Genomic DNA, 19,356 nt, shown 5'->3' with positions numbered 1-19,356 from the left:
ATCCTTGACAACTTCAATCTTTTCTCCATTTACCATGATGTTGCTTATTGGTCCAGTTGTGAGGATTTTTGTTGTCGTTACGTCGAGGTGTAATCCATACTGAAGGCTGTGGTCTTTGATCTTCATCAGTAAGTGCTTCAAGTCCTCTTCACTTTCAGAAAGTAAGGGTGTGTCATCTGCATAACGCAGGTTGTTAACGAGTCTTCCTCCAATCCTGATGCCCCGTTCTTCTTCATATAGTCCAGCTTCTCAGATTATTTGCTCAGCATACAGACTGAATAGATATGGTGAAAAGATACAACCCTGACACACCCCTTTCTTGACTTAAACCCCACAGTATCCTCTTGTTCTGTTCCAACGACTGTCTCTTGGTCATTGCTCATGAGTACAATTAAGTGTTCTGGAATATCCATTCTTTGCAATGTTATCCATAACTTGTTATGATCCACACAGTCAAATGCCTTTGCAGAGTCAATAAAACACAGGTAAGTATCTTTCTGATATTCTCTGCTTTCCGCCAGGATCCATCTGACATCACCTATGATGTCCCTCATTCCACATCCTCTTCTGAACCCAGGTTGAATTTCTGGCAGTTCTCTGTGGAGGTACTGCTACAACTGTTTTTGAATGATTTGCAGCAGAATTTTACTTGTGTATGATATTAATGATATTATTCGATAATTTCCACATTCTGTTGGATCACCTTTGCGATGGATACAAATATGAATCTCTTCCAGTCAGCTGGCCAGGTAGCTGTCTTCCAAACTTCTTGGCATAGATTAATGAGCAGTTCCAGCACTGCATTCATTTGTTGAAACATCTCAATTGGTATTCCATTAACTCCTGGAGCCTTGTTTTTCACCAACGCCTTTAGTGCAGCTTGGAATTCTTCCTTCAGTACCAGTGGTTCCTGATCATACATTACCTCCTGAAATGGCTGAAGGTCAACCAGTTCGTTTCGGTATAATGACTCCATGTATTCCTTCCATCTTCTTTTGTTGCTTCCTGCGTTGTTTAATATTTTCCCCATAGAATCCTTCAGTGTTGCAACTCAAGGCTTGAATTTTGTCTTCAGTTCTTTCAGCTTGAGAAATGTTGAGCATGTTCTTCCCTTTTGGTTTTCTATCTCCAGGTCTTGCACATTTCATTATAATACTTTACTTTGTCTTCTCAAGCTGCCCTTTGAAATCTTCTGTTCAGCTCTTTGACTTCATTTCTTCCTTCCACTTTAGCTACTCTACATTCAACAGCAAGTTTCAGAGTCTCTTCTAACATCCATTTTGCTCTTTTCTTTCTTTCCTGTCTTTTTAATGACCTTTTGCTTTCTTCATGTATGATGTCCTTGATGTCATTTCACAACTCTTCTGGTCTTCGATCATCAGTGTTCAATGTGTCAAATCTATTCTTGACATCGTCTCTAAACTCAGGTGCGATATATTCAAGGTCATACTTTGGCTCTTGGGAACTTGCTCTAGTTTTCTTCATCTTCAACTTGAACTTGCATATGAGCAGTTGATGGCCCGTTCCGCAGTTGGCCCCTGGCCTTGTTCTGACTGATGACATTGAGCTTTTCCATCGTCTCTTTCTACAGACGTAGTCAATTTGATTCCTATGTATTTCATCTGGTGAGGTCCACGTGTATAGTCGCCATTTATGCTGCTGAAAAACAGTATCTGCAATGAAGTCGTTGGTCTTGCAAAATTCTATCATGCAATCTCTGGCATCATTTCTATCACTAAGGCCATATTTTCCAACCACCAATCCTTCTTCTTTGTTTCCAACTTTTGCATTCCTATCACCTGTAATTATCAATGAATCTTGACTGCATGTTTGATCAATTTCAGACTGCAGAAGTTGGTAAAAATCTTTAATTTCTTCCTCTTTGGCCTTAGTGGTTGGTGTGTAAATTTGAATAATGGTCGTATTAACTGGTCTTTCTTGCAGGCCTGTCACTGACATCATCCTATCACTGACAGCATTGTACTTCAGGATATATCTTGAAATGTTCTTTTTGATGATGAACGTGTTGCCATTCCTCTTCAATTTGTCATTCCTGGCATAGTAGACCATATGATTGTCTGATTTAAAATGGTCAATACCATTTCAGCTCACTAATACATAGGATATCAATGTTTATGCATTCCGTTTCATTTTTGACAACTTCCAGTTTTCCTAGATTCATACTTCACACATTCCATGTTCTGACTATTAATGGATGTTTGTAGCTGTTTCTTCTCATCTTGAGTCACGCCACATCAGCAAATGAAGAAAGCTTGACTCCATCCACGTCATTAAGGTCGACTCTACTTTGAGAAGGCAGCTTTTCCCCAGAAGTATTTTGAGTGCCTTCCAATCTGAGGGGCTCATCTTCTCGCACTATATCAGACAATGTTCTGCTGCTATTCATAAGGTTTTCCCTGGCCAATTTTTGCAGAAGCAGACTTCCAGGTCTTTCTTCCTAGTCTGTCTTAGTCTGGAAGCTCAGCTGAAACCTGTCCACCAAGGGTGACCCTGCTGGTAGTTGAAATACCGGTGGCAAAGCTTTCAGTATGACAGCGACATGCAAGTCACCACAGTGCAACAAACTGACAGACATGTGGCTGTCTATTTGTGGGAAATATTTCAGTTTTCCTTCTCTGACTGGTTCCTGACTTACACACATTCCAGCTTTCAAAGGTTTTACTGTATTCTGTAAGCTTTGACAGAGAAAGCTCCAGAAAGGGAAACTCCAGATGAGGAGGGGTGTGGTGCCCTCAGTCTCATCCTCCCGTGGTTCCCGTGCCTTGTTTCCCTGCCACCTTTTCCTTTGTCGCAAACACGGCTCATTTGGGTCACAGGGTAAAGTGGGGCGTGGGGGACAGTAAATATAGAGGAAACAGGACTCAAAAGAGCTGAGGAAAGATACACTCCCTTTCCCTTGTTCTGTTTTTCCAGGTGGGGACCCCTGGATCTGTGCTCTAACTCCCCACTGTAGGACTGACTCTCCCCTCATGCAGAGGGCTGTGGGTCACCGCTGCTACTGGTCAGGGCGGGGCTGGCTTGGGGAGAGCCAGTGAGCTGAGCTCGGAGTCACCGGCCCTTCCCCACTCCTGCCATCAGGGAACCAAGCTGACCCTCTTCAAGACTGGAAAGAGAGGCCCAGGTTGGGGAGGCAGCTGGAGGTTAGGCTGCATGATTCTAACTGCACATGGAAAGAACCCGGGTGACGCAGTGGCTAAGCACTCGGCTGCTAACTGAAAGGTCAGCAGTTCGAACCCACCCGACACTGCAAGGGAGAAAGATGTGGCAGTAATTTTCAGTAAAGATTACCCATTGCCACTGAGTCGATGCTGACTTATACCAATCCTATAGGACAGAGTAGAACTGCCCCATAGGGTTTCCAAGGCTGAAATCTTTATGGAAGCAGACTGCCACATCCTTCTCCCACGAAGCACCTGACGGGTTTGAACCGCCGATCTTTTGGTTAGCAGCTGAGCGTTTAACCCCTTCCATAAAGATTAAAGCCTTGGAAAGCCTATGGGGCAGTTCTACTCTATCCTATAGGGTTGCTATGAGTCGGAACTGACTTGACGGCAATGGCTCTTAATTGTACGAGTGTTCAAATTTCTGTACAGCTTGCTCTGCACTTTATATTGTGCTTAGAAACAATGTTCTTCATATTTCTTAGGCTTAGTTAAAAATTCAATTTTATAGAGAAAGCATAAAGAAATTTAAAGTCATGTTATATGCTTTTTTTGACCCAGAAATAACATCATTAGGGCAATACATTCACAAGCCACAATACATAAAATGAAAAAAAGTCATTTATGTCTCTTGTTTCTAATAACTGGGCATTTTTGAAATGTGGATGTCCTTATTTATGTACAGAGACTGTTGGGGGAACGGTCTGCCTCTACGCCTCCCGTCCAGGCTGCCTAAGGCCTTGGCCCAGGACGTTCTCTGATAAGGCAAGAATTGGGTCTCCTTCTCTCTCTCAGTCTTTCTCCTTATCAGGGGAGCTTTCCCCCCTGTTCTGGGCGCACTGCAACTTTCTCTGTCCCTTGCACATGCATGGGCACCATACAGTACCTGGTCAACCCCACTTCTATATGTATTCCCAGAGGGGACAGGACGAGATCTCCCTTGACTACAGTACAAGAGGGGTAGACTTAGACCATTTGTCCAGCACCAGCCATGTGCAGGATGAGCCTACTGGCCGTGGGAGACCAGGGCCCACTAGTGAAGCTGATCTCACTGTTTCCTCTCTGTGTGAGTAAAGCATTTCCCATGCACTGACAGAGCATGTGTGTGGTCTTTTGCTGGCAATTGCAAACCCTGGTGATTGACAGAGACTGAAACAGGCTGTATCTTAGCTGGATTCTCAGCTCCTTAAAGGCAGGGATTATCCACCAGCTTCTGTTTGCCTTGCACATCACGGGCACTAGAAAAAAGCTTATAATGGTTAAATGAAGGCATTTCCTACAGTAACTGTGATGATAAAATAAACATGGCGTTAATTAACCTGTGGTGCTCAAGCGGCCAAAATCATGGCCTCCATTACATTAGCTATGCTCTGATCCATGGTGCCAGCCATACCCCTACCCTGGCAAGGCTGTGGGTGATGAGGGAGATCAAACCAAGGGGTGGGGAGGGGAATGGTTCAAAGAAAATGGAAGCTCACTCCTGAGAAACCCCTCCCCAGACCCCCCTGTTGTGACTGTGCCTTAGATTGCCATAGGTACAATATGAAGATTGTCACTTAACAACTCAACAAAATGCAGGATGCTTCAGTATACCCGTTCTATGCTCACAACACGTATCTCTTCCCTGTTGTCTACAATGTCAATACAGAATTTTAAATACAGCAAGTTATTAAGGATTTTGAAGAAAGGGAGGAGAGGAGGAATACTACTTTCTTCAAATTATAATCTCTAATACAAAAAGCTTTATTGTAATCAATGCCTTCTGGAAAATGCCTGTTATCTTTAGCAATAAGAGCCTCTTGGAATATTGGGTCAGTCCTAATTATATGATTCCTCCTCTATATATCTGCTGACTACGGTGTATCAAATCATTAATTGTGCAGTGTGAAACCTCAAGGAATCTGGTCCCAAGACCGAAAATGGGCACTCAACTTGATGGCCAGAGAAAGTATTTTATCGTCCAAACTCACACGAAAACAACAAAAAGAAAACCAAAGCCCACAGAAGGGTATTGATAAGAAGCCTCGGAGAGCGGGAAGAGAATTAGGTAAAGGGAAAGGGGTGTCACTTCAGTTAAGTCACTAAGCGAAACTTTACTGAGGTTGTTGACTGATCCTCAAATGGGGCTAATATTACTCAACTATAGGATCTGGGCAAGAACTAAACGAAAGCTTTGAAAAATGGTATTTTCAATAGTGTGGGTGTTGTCTGCTGTTAATGATTATAGTTACTGATGAGAAGGATAAAAGTGGTTGGGTCTAAATTACAACAGGAAGAAAAATGGTAAGTTGGTAAAGGGCTTCCTGACCATAAGATCTGGGAAACCCTGAATCGTTTTTAAAAGATTCTGGAATGGCCTTTCTTGAAAATCTGAAAGGAAAATGTCAGCAGTTGGGTGGGTGGAGTTCTCCATTACAGTCTTATCTGAAGACAGGAGGATAAATCATAGAACCTCTACATTTTCCCTAGCCTTGTGATATGTAAGCAGCCCTGGTGGCACAGTGGTTAAGAGCCCGGCTGCTGCTAATCAAAAGGTCAGCAGTTGGAATCCACCAGCCGCTCCTTGGAAACTCTATAGGGCAATCCTACTCTGTACTACAGGGTTGCTATGAATTGGAATCAACTCGATGGCAACGGGTTAACCGGTAACGTATAAGGCTGTACCCGAATGGATTAACAATCACCCAGTCCTGGAGGAACTCGTTGTCTTCCAACACTTGGGGAGCTAGTGGAGCTATTTTAACTGCAGCTGGAAATTGTGTTTTTGAGAACTCATTGAACCTTCTAAGTTGAACCCATGAAACATGACTCACCTGGTTGCCTCCACTCTTGGGGTTTACAAACACAAGCAAGGGTTTCATGAGAGGAGAAGAGATAGGTTTTATCACAAAAGGGCGACCTTTGTTTTCCTGCTGAAGGAAGAAAGCAGCACAGTTGAGATATACTCATAAGGCTTAAAAGGTAGCCCCCAAGCCAAGAAGTTGGGAACCACCAACACCACCCCGCAAAAAATCCCTACATCTTGTTCGATAATGCTTACTGTTAACAGGACCATCCAGATTAAGCTTGGGAAAAAAAGTATCTCAAACTATAATTTGCACCTGAGAATAAAGTCATGCTTTTGATTTTGATTTCACTCTCTACACTCTAAGCATTCAGGAAATGTTAGCTAGTATCATCTTCATCATCATTATCCTTGGGACAATAGTTCCAGGGACGTGCAGATGCTGTGAGGTAGCATAAGGTGGATATTTTTAAGAATACCAGTGTGCCAGAGAGTAGTGAAGGAGAAACGTGGTAGGAGCTCCATCAGAAAAATAAGCTTGGGCCATATCATATATCATGTAGGGCAGAGTAGGCTGGGAAAGGAGGTTGGGTTCCCTTGGGACATAACCCGGAAACACTTACTTCGGTTCCTCTTTTACTGGCTTTTCTTTTGAAGCTTGTTCTCTTCTTCTTCCGGTTGGAAGCCTTCAGGGAGTTCTGTAGGGAAAGAAGAAGTCCCTGAGCTTGGGGGCAGGCTGATCCGAGGGTTTTCATGCAGAACCATGTTAGAAAATGAAGGCAGCGCATGCTGTTCCACGGCATGCTTCTCATGCTTTGACACTTCCAAGCCACTGCTCATGGGTAAGCCACACACAGAGATCAGTTGAGTGCTTCGGAGTGAGCGACTGACTCCCCACCACACAGAGAGGCGGGGAGCTACAAGCCCGGAGGCTCTCATGGACTCACATCACAACACATGTTATACCTGCCAACCCTCCCAGTAAAAATGGAAGAATCCCAAATTCTCTGAGGGGCTCCAGTCTCCCGCCCAACCAGGTCCGTCTCCCGCCCAACCAAGTTCAAGTTCATCTCCTGGTATGGAGATCACCTATGTGGAAATGTAAAAAAGGAGGCCATTTTTCATGTTTTCCTTTGCTCTGTTGGTTCACTCTTTTATAATGACCTATTGTACTATTAGGCATAAAAGGACTCTGGATCCCAGTGGAACTTTATGTTCAATCACCATTGACGTCTGGCTTTTAAAACGCAGAGATAAGACTCATCTTAAGCTACTTATCCCAATGGGATGTCATTCACGGTACTTTCTTTCTCTGTCTATAGACCCAAGGGTTTAAAAAAGTCTTTCCTCCCCTGGTGGCCCTGGTCTCTCTTCTCATAGAAATGCCTCAAAATTGTTGAAATAAAGTCACCCTCAGCTTACTTTCCCTGTCTCTCCTTCTCTAGGGATAAGGATTTTATGGACCACAATTTTGTGATTACTCCAACTAACCATTTACTCTTACTTCTTGATGCCACTGCTTTGAGAAGGACCTCTCTCAGAAGACAATCCCAACTCACTGGTTGAAGACAAGGCAAAACCAAACTTACTTAGTGAAGAGTAAATTAGTTAGACTGCCATCTTCATGAAGGCAACATATTACTAACCACATAACAGATGTTTAACAAAGTGTTGAAAGTCTGAAATACAGAATTCTTTGAAAGTTCATGTAAGAATACACACACGCAATGTTTAACCACTGTTACAGGCTTTTGAGCAGCTTTAAGAAACTTAGCATCTACTGTTCTACACTTCATGGTATTTTTTTCCTTGGGACATCCAAATTAGGAAGATCCAAACTAGTTAGCTTTTCTTTTGCTTTGATTTTGACCAAAGGAAAAAAAATAAAGTTGATTTGTGGGTTGTGCTCACCAAGAGCAAGAGAAACTTTCTTGAACCATCACATATTCCAAGGTTTTCTTCCCCCATCAGATTAGAAGACAGTGCCTTCAGGTTCTCTGAGTTTCACCAGAAAAGAAACCAGGAGCTCGAGGGTGCTCTAGACCCCAGATTATTCTGCAACCCTCCCTCTTGACTACACTTCCTATGAAAAATCCATCTCCAAGTGCCTAAATCCCTGGTTGAGATGGGTCTGTTATCATGTTCCTCTTTGGGGAAACTTATATTTTTTTAACTATTCGCTATTTTTATAACATTCAGTTCATTGAAAAGGGAAGAACAATGATTTGGAACCTTCAAAAGTTTAATCAGCCAAATGATCTAAGCCAGGAGAATGCTGGAAAAGGTCAGGCTAGCAGATGCAGCATCTATTTGATGTTGATTAATGATGCTTGACCCTGGCTGCAAATTAGCATCACTCACAGAGCTTAAAAAAATACTAATATTCAGGCCCCATCAGGTTATGTTGCTAAATTTGGAGTGAAGCTTGGGCAAAGATGTTTTGTAAAAGCCCCTCAAGCAATTCTAATGAGCAACTAGGGTTGAGAACCTCTGTTTGAATAGAAAGCGCAGAGTGAAGAAATACACACATCGTGGTCAAGCAGAAAAACAGTGTTGTAAGGAACACGGGCTGTGGAGTAGGGGAGACTTGGTAGGAATTCTGGATCTGGCTCTTACTAGATCATTCAAACTTTTGAAATATCAGTCTCTTGATTTTAAAATGAAGGCAAAAATACCTACCTGACAGGAGAGTTGTGAAGTTTAAAGGAGAGAAGGTGTGTAAAGCAGTGAGCATGGCGTCCATCCTATGACAAGCACTTCAATAAATGTTAGCTGCCTGCCTCCCGCTGTACATCCCCAGCACAGAGCACAAATGCCCGGCATACAGTGTGCACACAAGAGTTGTTGAAAGAGTGAATCAATATTACTATTCACCACACTTACTAGACCTTTTCTGGTTTCAGTAAATGCTCAGGAAGAGAATGCTAGCCTCCTAACCTCTTTGTTGCTTTGGTTCATTCACACCAAGCACTTTCAGGAACACACTATGGCCCTTGGTTTTTGACTGGACTCAACGATTAAAGTCCAAGAGCTAGATCTAATGAATCAGCTAAAATTGTTTCCTAAGCTGGCCTGATCACAGAAATCACAGGGCTTCAGGGGATTCTGATGAGCAAGCAAGTCCGGGATGTACAAAATAAGGCTTGATTCCTGCAAACAGACAGAGCTGGCAAGGAACTCACTGAGAGGAAGAGCAGACACACAAAACAGCCGTTTGTAACAGACAAGCAGCAGAGACAAGTGCTCCTGGGCCTCATTGAGCCCAATGCAACTGAGACCTGCTTCACTTCACAGACCGAGAAGGGGGCAAAGACAAAGCACACAGGTTGACGTACAGTACCTGAACCTTCTATGTGAACTCAGAGTAAGCTCACAGCCCTAAAGACGGTCAAATGGCAATGGATGAGTAGACTGGAATTTCACAGCACACCTCAAAGTTCCTGAGGCTTCCTTTTATTTGTGCATAACCATGCATCTCTGTCTGAATGTACGACTTCTTTTAGAAGGCAGCACAGGTGGACGTGAAGGCAGACGTGGGCTGCGTTTGGGCATGACCTCGCTAATCCACAGTATCGCTCACCCTGCCCAGGTCAGTACTGTGAGAGTTAAACAAAACAGTGGGCTTGACAAGAATGCAAAAACTATACCAAGAAGTTACCGTGAAGAATGGTTGGAGATATGTCCAGGAAATGTTCCCTACTTGTCTTACATTCCAAAACAAGGCATGTCTGTTATCAATGGCAGCTGTGATCTAAAGGGCCCCCTCTGCAAGGTCAACACTAGAAAACAGTAAGATGTTCTACCCTTGTTTAGATTTTCGTATTCTTCTGATCCCAGCCAACATATTCACCCCTGTACATTCTGTGCCCACTCTTTTGTTAAAGACCTAAGAAAAGATCAAAAGGATTTGTGTATTCTTGTACCAGGTATCAGGGTAGCATTACCTTGCTACAGAAATAATCCTTATCATCACTACAACTCCTTCCTGGGCTGCTAAGAAGTATTTATGGGTGAATCACTCAACCGTGAATGAGACCTAACTACCTCTTATTACTCTCCAGTGATGTTTCCCTATCAAGGGATCACAAGTGACCAGTCCTAATAACAGACCAAGGAGTCCTGGTGGTGCAGTGGTTAAGTGCTCAGCTGTTAACCAAAAGGCCGGTGGCTTGAACCTACCCAGTGGCTCGGTAGGAGAAAGACCTGGCAATCTGCTTCTGTAGAGACTACAGCCAAGAAAACCCTATGGGGTAGTTCTACTCTGTCACATGGGGTCACTGTGAGTCACGACCGACTCAGCAGCACCCAACAACAACAACAGCAGGCCTAAGAGAAGATATATCACCATCATCCCAAAGTCTTCTCCCATCATATACTTGACAAAACTCTGATGGTTAACAGAGGGGAAGAGTTGTGGACTTTGTCTATGAAGGAGCATTGTCACTCTGCCCTGCTCCATTAGCCACACCACTGGGACAAAAGTAGCTCTGAAGATAGGTGAGCAGAAGGATAGAGAAATCTTATTTCAAACATTAAGGGCCGCTCTCAACAGGTCCAACTTAGGCATATTTGGCTAACTCACTGTATTAACCATTAGAATGCTGTTAGCTGCCACCAAGTCAGCCCCAGACTCATGGTGACCCCATGCACAATGTGCCCAGTCCTGCGCCATCCCCACAATCAGTTACATCAGTTGTGATCCACAGCATTTCCACTGGCTGATTTTTTCAGAAGTAGACCACCAGGCCTTTCTTCCTAGTCCATCTTAGCCTAGAAGCTCCACTGAAACCTGTTCAGCATCATAGCAACCGGCAGGCCTCCACTGACAGACGGGTGAAAGCTGTGCATGAGGAGCACTGGCTGGGGATCAAACCTGGGTCTCCCACATGGGAGGCGAGAATTCTGCCACTGAGCCACCACGGGCCCTACCTTTAGGATGGACCGAGGGAAAAGTCGATATTTTACGGGATATCACTGATATCAAGAATATCAATGATACTTTAAGAGACATCACTGGTCATTGCATGATATCCCTTAAGTTTAGTGGATTAAATTTGGTGGGTCCCTAGCATTTTAAGACAATTATCAAGTCGTGAGAGGTAAGAAAGGACGAGCACAAGGCAAGTCCATGCAAGGCTATGAAGGAGTTGATTGACGTATTATCTGTAAGGAAAACATCAGGAACAACACAAATATCCATCAGTAGGTAGATGGCTAATAAACTGTAATACATCCATAGTCGAAGATGTATCACAGTTGTTTAAAACCTGAGTTAAATCTCTATGAACTAATATGGATTTTCCCCCAAGATTCATTTTCTACTAGGGAAGACAAGGTTTAAAGCGTTATGTGTATAATGAGGTCATTTATTAAAAACATACACTCTTCCACCCAAAAGAGATCTACGTCTTTTCTATAGTGCATTTCTGTGTGTGTACGTGCACAGAAAAGGCGCTGCATGGACATACAACAAACTGATGAGACAGGGAGAGGCTCGTAATTTTAAATACTGGGGAAAGGGAATGTCCTTATCTGCAATATTTATTTATTTATTTTTATGGAAAGAACATTTGTGGATTACTCATGTTTTTACCAATTAAACAATACATTTAAAAAACTGTGCATTTCCATTCTCTCAAAGAAGCTGGATTGTTCCAACTCAATCAAGTCCTAATAGACTCTATTCAAAAAGGAGGGATGGCGTATCCATTCTTCAGTCTTTCTAGAAGGTTGTAGAAACACTTGAAGATTAGTAAGACAGTTACAAGGCACTGGCAGTCTGGAAGTCAGTGGATCAAGTGCAAAAAAAATATTTTCTCTAAAGGTGTCTTATGTCGTATAACGTCGGAGAAAGGTTTCTCACTCCGTTTTTCTATAACTTGACCCCACCCCCCTCTAAAAAAAAACATCATGTAACAAAGGTCTTGCTCTTTCAGTGCTTGCATTGGTATTTGAACACTTGTAACTTGTTTTATTCCAACCAAAATATTATCCTCTAACATTTTCGGTCCAGAGGAGAAATACTGACATCTGTAACTAAATGAGTTTGACTTCAAATATAGCCACAGATTCAGGCTTGATTCTTAATACTTGGTTTTCCTTTCATTTTAATTCCTTAACATCATCTCCCTTCTGTCATCTTTTAGCTCTAGGTCTCTGCAAATACTTTGGTGATGAAATAGCACATAATCCAGGCAGCCCTCGTTCCTTACCATCGAAGCTTCACACAACTCCCAATTCCACAGCTGGGCATGGATAATTGTCCACTGAGAGCCAGCCATCTTTAAACAGAGAAGGAACTCTGTGGTGTAATTCCACCTCTTTACATCCCTTTCCTGACCATTACACACTCAAGTGACTGCTTACTCCTCTTCTTTGGATTCATATTTTTAGACACAAAGTCTACCAGTGCAGCTGACTTTATTTGGTGATACATCTGAACCGATGTTCACCATAGAAGGAGCAATGAACTTGCATTGCTCCTTCCTCATCCCTCTTCCCGGTGATACCAGCTGCATCCTTCAATACCAAGCACAAATGGCACCTTTTCCATCTGGCCTACCCTGATCTCCACGACAGAAACTGCTCGAATCCTGCACTGTATTCCCACTGTGTTTCTGCATCTTCGGTGGCCCTTGCCACTGTCTGCCTTTTAGATGTAACCACGGCTGGTTCAGCCAACCTGCTTGTCTCCTTCTTCCCACTAGCCTACGTGTGTTTCTCCTAAAGATGTTCACTCACCAAAATGGCACACCTTCCCAGGTAGCAGGAGGCCCTTCTTTTATCGAGGATTCACATGTGGCTGAATCCCTCTTCCAGAATCCACAAGAACTTTGCCCGATGATTTAGATAGTTATGTCTGTGCCCTCCACTAGGAGTAGACACTTGTGGACATGGATCACATCTGACTGACTTTTGGACTTCCTACTGCATATAACAGCAGCTTTGAATGTCCAAATGAAAAGATGTTCAACACTATTAGCCATTCGATAAATAAAATTTACATAAATGAAATTAGATGAATGAAAATTTAAAACCCCAACAAGATAGCACTGCACATTTAATTAGAATGGCCTAAAGAAGAAATAGTGATAATGCCCAATTCTGGTGAGGATGTGGAGAAACTCAATCACTTATACGTTGCTGGTGAGGATGTACTCTGGAAAATAGTTTGGCAGTTTCTTAAAGATCTAAACACGCAATTATCCTATGACCCAGCAATTGTACTCTTGGGCATTTATCCCAGAGAAATGCAAACTTATGTTCACACAAAACCTGTACACTTCTGTAAATCTTCCTCTAAAGTACAAGAAAAAAAAAAGTAAATTAGCATAGGATTTTAGCCTTATAGGTATATTGATTTATGCAAGCTGGGCTTATGAAAAATGTTCTTGTTATAACTATAGTGATATTTTTATGAAAAATAATAAATTTCTGCTGAAACCTTGCCAAAAAAAAACCTGTACACCAAGTTTATAATAGCTATATTCATAACTGGAGCTCTGGTGGTGCAATGGTTAAGAGCTCAGCTGCTAACCAAAAGGTCAGCAGTTCAAATCCACCAGTTGCTCCTTGGAAGCCCTATGGGGCAGTTCTACTCTATCTTATAGGGTCGCTATGAGTCAGAATTGATTCAACGGCAATGAGTTTTTTGTTTTTTTTATATTCATAATAACCAAAAATTTAAAACAAGCCAGACGTCCTTCAACTGAGTGGTTAAAAACCCCGACACATCTATACTGAGGGATACTAGTCCGCAACAAAAAGAACAACTATTAACACACAACTGACTGGATGAAGCCTCGAGAGAGTTCTGCTGAGTGAAAAAAGCCAATCTCAACATGGTATGATTTCTTTCATAGGATGTTATGTGCTGTCAAGTCGATTTCCACTCATAGCAACCTCATGATGGCTAAGGTTATGTGTCACCTTGTCTAGGCCATGATTCTCTGTGGTTCGGCAGATATGATGTGATCAGCATCCATGATGTGATCTGATATGAGCAGCCAATCAGCTGAAAGGGGAGTTTCTTTGGGGGTGTGGCCTGCATCCAGTATCTATGGATGTCCTGGGAAAGCTGGCCCTCTCTCTCGATCCTGCATCCAACTTACAATCCTCTAACCTCCGATTCTTGGGACTCGAGCCAGCAGCCTGCTGTGAGACGTGCCGATTTTGGGTTCGTGAGCCCCTGCTACCATGTGAGTCAGGAGAAGCCTCCAGCCTAACATCTGACCTACAGATTTGGGACTTGCCAGCCTGCACAATTGCGTGAGCCATTTCCTTGAAATAAATCTCTCTGTATATACACTTTTATATATACACCTCACTGGTTTGGCTCCTCTAGAGAACCTAGCCTAAAACAGACCCTATAGAATACAGTAGAACTGCCCTGTAGGGTTTTCTAGACTGTAATCTCTGTGGGAGCAGATTGCCAAGTCTTTCTCCCATGGAACTTCTGGGTGGGTTCAAACCACCAACCTTACGGTTAGCAGCTACCAGGGCTCCTTTCAAATAACATTCTCGAAATGACCTAATTATAAAAATGTAGAGTTGATTAATGGTTGTCAGGGGTTAAGGAGCTGTTGAGGTCAGGAAGGAAGCGGGTGTGGCAATGCAAAGGCAACAATGTGAGGAATGTCTGTGGTGATGGAATGTTCTGGATTTTGGATGTGTCAAAGTCAATATCCTGGCTCAGATACCGTACTATACTTTTGCAAGATGTTACCATTGGAGGAAACTGGGTAAAGAATATACGGAATCCCTCCGTATTATTTCTTACAACTGCATACACAATTAAATGTTTAATTAATAAAAAGAAAAAAGGGTGTGGCAGGGGAGAAGTGAAGAATGGCAGAAACGTTGATGGCTATGGAAGAATTCATTACGGTCCTCTCTGCTTCTTTGTGTGCTGGGAATGTTTCATGATGAATTGTTTGAAGGTCACGGCAGTAAACTTGTGTTTCTCTCTCAACGGGGTCTCACCTTCCGATTTTCCTCGGTGATCTACCTCCAGTTACAAAATCTCATACCATTAGGCCACCTGCGCGTTCTTCCCAGTTGTTTCTTTCTGAGACACTATTTTTATTCCAGCATTCCTCTGCTTAAAGGAAGACTGCTACTGGAGGATAAAGTTCACTTACACTAGAAATCCCACCAGTCAGACCTGCGGCACCTTATGCTTATCCCCGATACGCCCTCTACTTAAAATGTCCACTTCAGTCAACTGGGTCTCAGAGCGCCACATATGTGACCTTGGACACAGCGCCCTTGCTCATGTCGTTCTCATGTCTGGTCCTCCCTCTCTTCTCCGCCGATTCAAATCCTACCCGTCTTTATAACACAGAATAAAGCCACCTCCTCCGTGAAGCTCTTCCTGCCCGTCCCCTAAGATGACAAAAAGGTGTTTCAGAGCAGGGTCATGAGTTGTATGACGATGCCTGGTAGCCTTCCTGATACAATCTAGGTTTCAATAAAAACGTGTTGCTGTAACTGGATGTAACTATAATATAAAGGCCATCAAGAGACTAATGACTTTTAAGAGAACAAAAAGCAAAGTAGAAACGTTGAACAGATTTAAAAATAAGACGACACTGGGAACTGGTAAACCTGAACTGCAGACCACAGTACTACACCTAACTTGCCATGTTGCCTTGGGCAACTCAGTTAACTCCCCTTGGCATTGGTTGTAAAATGTAAAACAAAAGGACTAGACTCCCCAATTTTTAACGTGTTGATAGACTATACTTGCCTGTGGAAAAGAGCTCCCAAGGGCTCCCCTGCGTTATTCCTTGGAAAGGTTGTTCCTAAACACTGCTCACCAACAGACTCTAAACTTTACATAGAACACACGAAGCAGCACACTATCCCTGATACACCGATTTTTAAACAAAACTGAGGCAATGAGAGTAAGTCGCATGGTATCTTTGGAACCCTATGACGTAGGACCTCCATATCTTTCAAAGATATTAGAGCCAGTAAGACTTCCTAAGGTACTCGCACCCAGGGGAGGTACAATCCCCTTCTCTGTAGCACTGAAAACCTGCCCTCCCATAACTTGGAGCTTGCTGTCTAGGATGTATGGCACAGAGCAGAAACGTTTTCTAAGGAAGATGATGACCTTGTTGAGAAGCAACCAAGATTTCCCAGAATTCTGCCACAGAGACTCCTAGGGCGGAAAGTACAATGAGGAGAAAACACAGAACGATCTCAGGTAGTAGTAAGAGGATCGATTCTACTTGGCCGAAGAAGAGTGTTGCCCCCTGAGGGGGCTCTGTGTATTTAGGAAGGTCAGGACCCACCGTCTACCTTTCAGGTTGGAAATGGCAGTGATCTTAATTAGACAAGGAAGGCCGCACAGTGTGCCCCCACTGACTCCCTGGGGTGCCTGGGCTGAGAGAGGAGGTGGCAGAAGACTCCGTGCACCCACCACTAGCACCTAATGAAGCTCTGGATGGTTCTTACCAAAGAGACTATGACGGGCACAGGAATGGGGAGAAGGCATTCCTGCTCTGGACTCTGGTTCCATCAGGGTGAGGAGGCTGCTTCCATGAGGAAGCCCACCACAGGGAGGTGATTGGCTAGCAGGAGGGGGTCTGGAAGCTGAGTGCAGGACTGTGGGCTGAGGGAGCAGTGGGCGTGGGGACCCAGAGACTAGTCGGGGGGAAGCAGGCAGCAGCAGTGAATTTTCCTCTGCATTTGCCCAGCAGCGCCAGGGTCCCGGCAGTTACCTGAGGTTTCTTCACCTTAATGATCCACGTGGGTGGGACAATAACAGCCGCATGAGCCCCCAGGGAGCAGGGTTCCTCAATGTGGTGCAGCATGAAGCAGGTCACCTTATTGTGAAACTGAAGAGAAAAGAGGCCAGTAAACAATTCCGGGCAAAGGGCAATGCTGCAGCGAGAAGAGACATGCGCACACACAGATGTGTGTGTGCACGTACACAAGTGTACACACATGCACACACGAACACATACACACACACACGAGCATATGTACACATGTACGTACACGCACACACGTACACTCACGCACACATGTACGCACGCGCACAGCGCACACATGTGCACATGAATAAATGCACACGCACGACATGCACAATACATATACATGTGCACGCACACACACATGGCCACATGGACACGTACATGCACGGGAACACATACACACAGGAACACATACACCATGCACATACACACATACGCACGCATGAACACACACACACACACACAACACACATACGGAGGACACGTGCCTCTCATCACTGCCCATCCAGCCCCAGAAGCTTAGAGACCTGATTTCAAATACACTCCACTTTACAGACTTGGAATAATTAATACCAAGAGATCACTCTAGTAGGTAAAGGCCTGCTAAAACTTTCTAACCCCTTTACGGGAAATGTACATAAAGATGTTGGAGCCTTGGTGGGTCCCATTAACTCTCACTTTTACCCGCAACTTTCGTTTCACTGGACTTGCCTGGCCCGGGACAGGGTTGCTTTCGGATAATGCTGGGAAGGAAATGACGACAAGCTCAGAGGTCATGACCCCTCTGCTTCTCCTTTTTCTATTCATGATTCCTTCCCAGGTAGTTCTTCCAGGTCAGGGAACCAGGAAAGAAGCAAGCTTTTCCTCCTACAGAGGCGTTTATTCAAGAGGAACAAAGAACGAAGGGACCGTTTCTGCAGATTTGCTGTAGGGCCATCAATTCAAACTTCCTCTGCTAAAAAAAATACAGTAGCCCTATAACCCTTGGCAGAGCCCTGCTGGCGCAGTGGTTAAGAATTTTGCTGCCACCCAAAAGGTCAGCAGTTCGAATCCACCAGCCGCTCCTTAGAAACCCTATGGGGCAGTTCCACTCTGTCCTAAATGGTCGCTGTGAGTCACAATCAACTCAATGGCAATGGGTTTTTTTGTGTTGTTGTTGTTTTTTTATAACCCTTGGCAAGTCTAAAGTGTTCTTTGTTTTTAAATGGAAGTAAAGGTAGCCTAATGATCACAACAATACCTCAGTGATGGAGGCTTAACTTGATCCCAAATGCGCCATCAAGTGGCCTTGGGACAATCCCATTCCAGTCACCTTTTGTGTGGCTGTGAAATGACGATGATGCATGGTAACATTTATTTTCTAATAAACATAAAACCCACTTTACACAGTAATGACACACCTTCAATTTTTAATCACAGTGACTTTTAAAACTTAGTAGCGGCTTCCACTTGGATTATTCTTCAGGTGGCCATATGATTTTTCACCTTTACAGGAACAATTTTAAGAGTGGAAGGTAGTACCAAGAATAATTACGCTGGAACAACAGGCATACATTAGGCCTGTCCCAGCAAAACAAGCCAAGTGTGGTCACCCTAATTATACTATCAACTCAGAGCAATTCTGTCTTCATCCTGCATGTCTGCAAGATCTGTTGTGACCCTATGGCTAATAATAATTTAATTACATAAGTATAAAATATTAGTTAATAAATTAATAATTCACCTCCCACCAGTTATGTGTGATCTGCTATCAACTAAATATACCAGAGAAATGTTACTTGAATACCTTCTTTAAAAATTTGAGTTTTTTTTTTTTTTTTTTAGGAATTCAGATAAGCCTGCAAATGCACCGTCATTGCATTTATAAAATGGTAAGGATCTCTGACACTGCCTATTTCATCTCTTTCCATTTTATACCACTGTCATCTGCAATCTAGAGCCCGAGTGGTATGTCCAAGATTGCACGGTCTTTATGTGACAGAATCAGGATCTAAACCCAGGAAGCCCAACTCCCAGCTAGTGTTCTTTCTGCTGAGCTGTAGAGGGCCACTTGTTCGTTTGTTGTACACCAGATATCCTGGAAAGGATTACCCATACTACTAAAATGTATCCCCACTTGGTCTTAAATGTTTTCTATTTCTAGTTCTTGCAAAATCACCTTCTACGAAGTGGAAAAGTCTAAGATATGTGGAACTCACCAAAGCCAGGCCACACGTTCAAGTGAAAATTCAGTCTCTGTAGTGCTTCACGTAGACTACAGGTTAATGAAAAGGCAGCGAGCGTATATGTCCTCGGTAAAGTGAGAGTGAGTTCCCAAATTGACCCCAGAAAGCCACCTTATGAAAGTGTGGTGGCTCCATGGGGCAGGAGCAGCTGCAGCCATCTGAGCACACAGCTGCCAATGATGCTGCCCCCCAAGTTAGGGTCTCCCCAGATCAAGGAAATCAGCAGCATGAGTATAGTTAGGGACACCTGGCCATAGGATCTGCTGTTTCCTCCCCAGAGGGAGGTGTCACCCTGATGTTACAGAGTTTCATTCAAGGACTAGGATGGCTATATTTGTAAACAGTTTCTTGAACAGACATACCAAGATTATTCACGTCACAATTAACTGAAAGGAGATGCA

At 43.5% G+C, this 19,356-nt stretch overlaps 1 protein-coding gene across 1 annotated transcript in view; it reads right to left on the bottom strand.

Moving 5' to 3' along the window:
* The window catches only part of DGKI (diacylglycerol kinase iota), a 486,429-nt gene that overhangs the window by 233,571 nt on the left and 233,502 nt on the right, over positions 1 to 19,356 (bottom strand). The window contains exons 8-10 of the mRNA XM_023736907.1: positions 16,695 to 16,811; positions 6,591 to 6,665; positions 5,996 to 6,094 (exon numbers count right to left, since the gene is read on the bottom strand). Of these exons, the coding sequence (XP_023592675.1) occupies positions 5,996 to 6,094; positions 6,591 to 6,665; positions 16,695 to 16,787 (267 nt within the window). The 5' untranslated portion in view covers positions 16,788 to 16,811. The remainder of the gene's footprint in view (positions 1 to 5,995; positions 6,095 to 6,590; positions 6,666 to 16,694; positions 16,812 to 19,356) is intronic.

This window comes from Trichechus manatus, unplaced genomic scaffold, assembly GCF_000243295.1.
Source record: "Trichechus manatus latirostris isolate Lorelei unplaced genomic scaffold, TriManLat1.0 scaffold00093, whole genome shotgun sequence".
Classification (NCBI taxonomy): Eukaryota; Metazoa; Chordata; class Mammalia; order Sirenia; family Trichechidae; genus Trichechus; species Trichechus manatus.
This window is presented reverse-complemented; position numbering and strand designations above follow the sequence as displayed.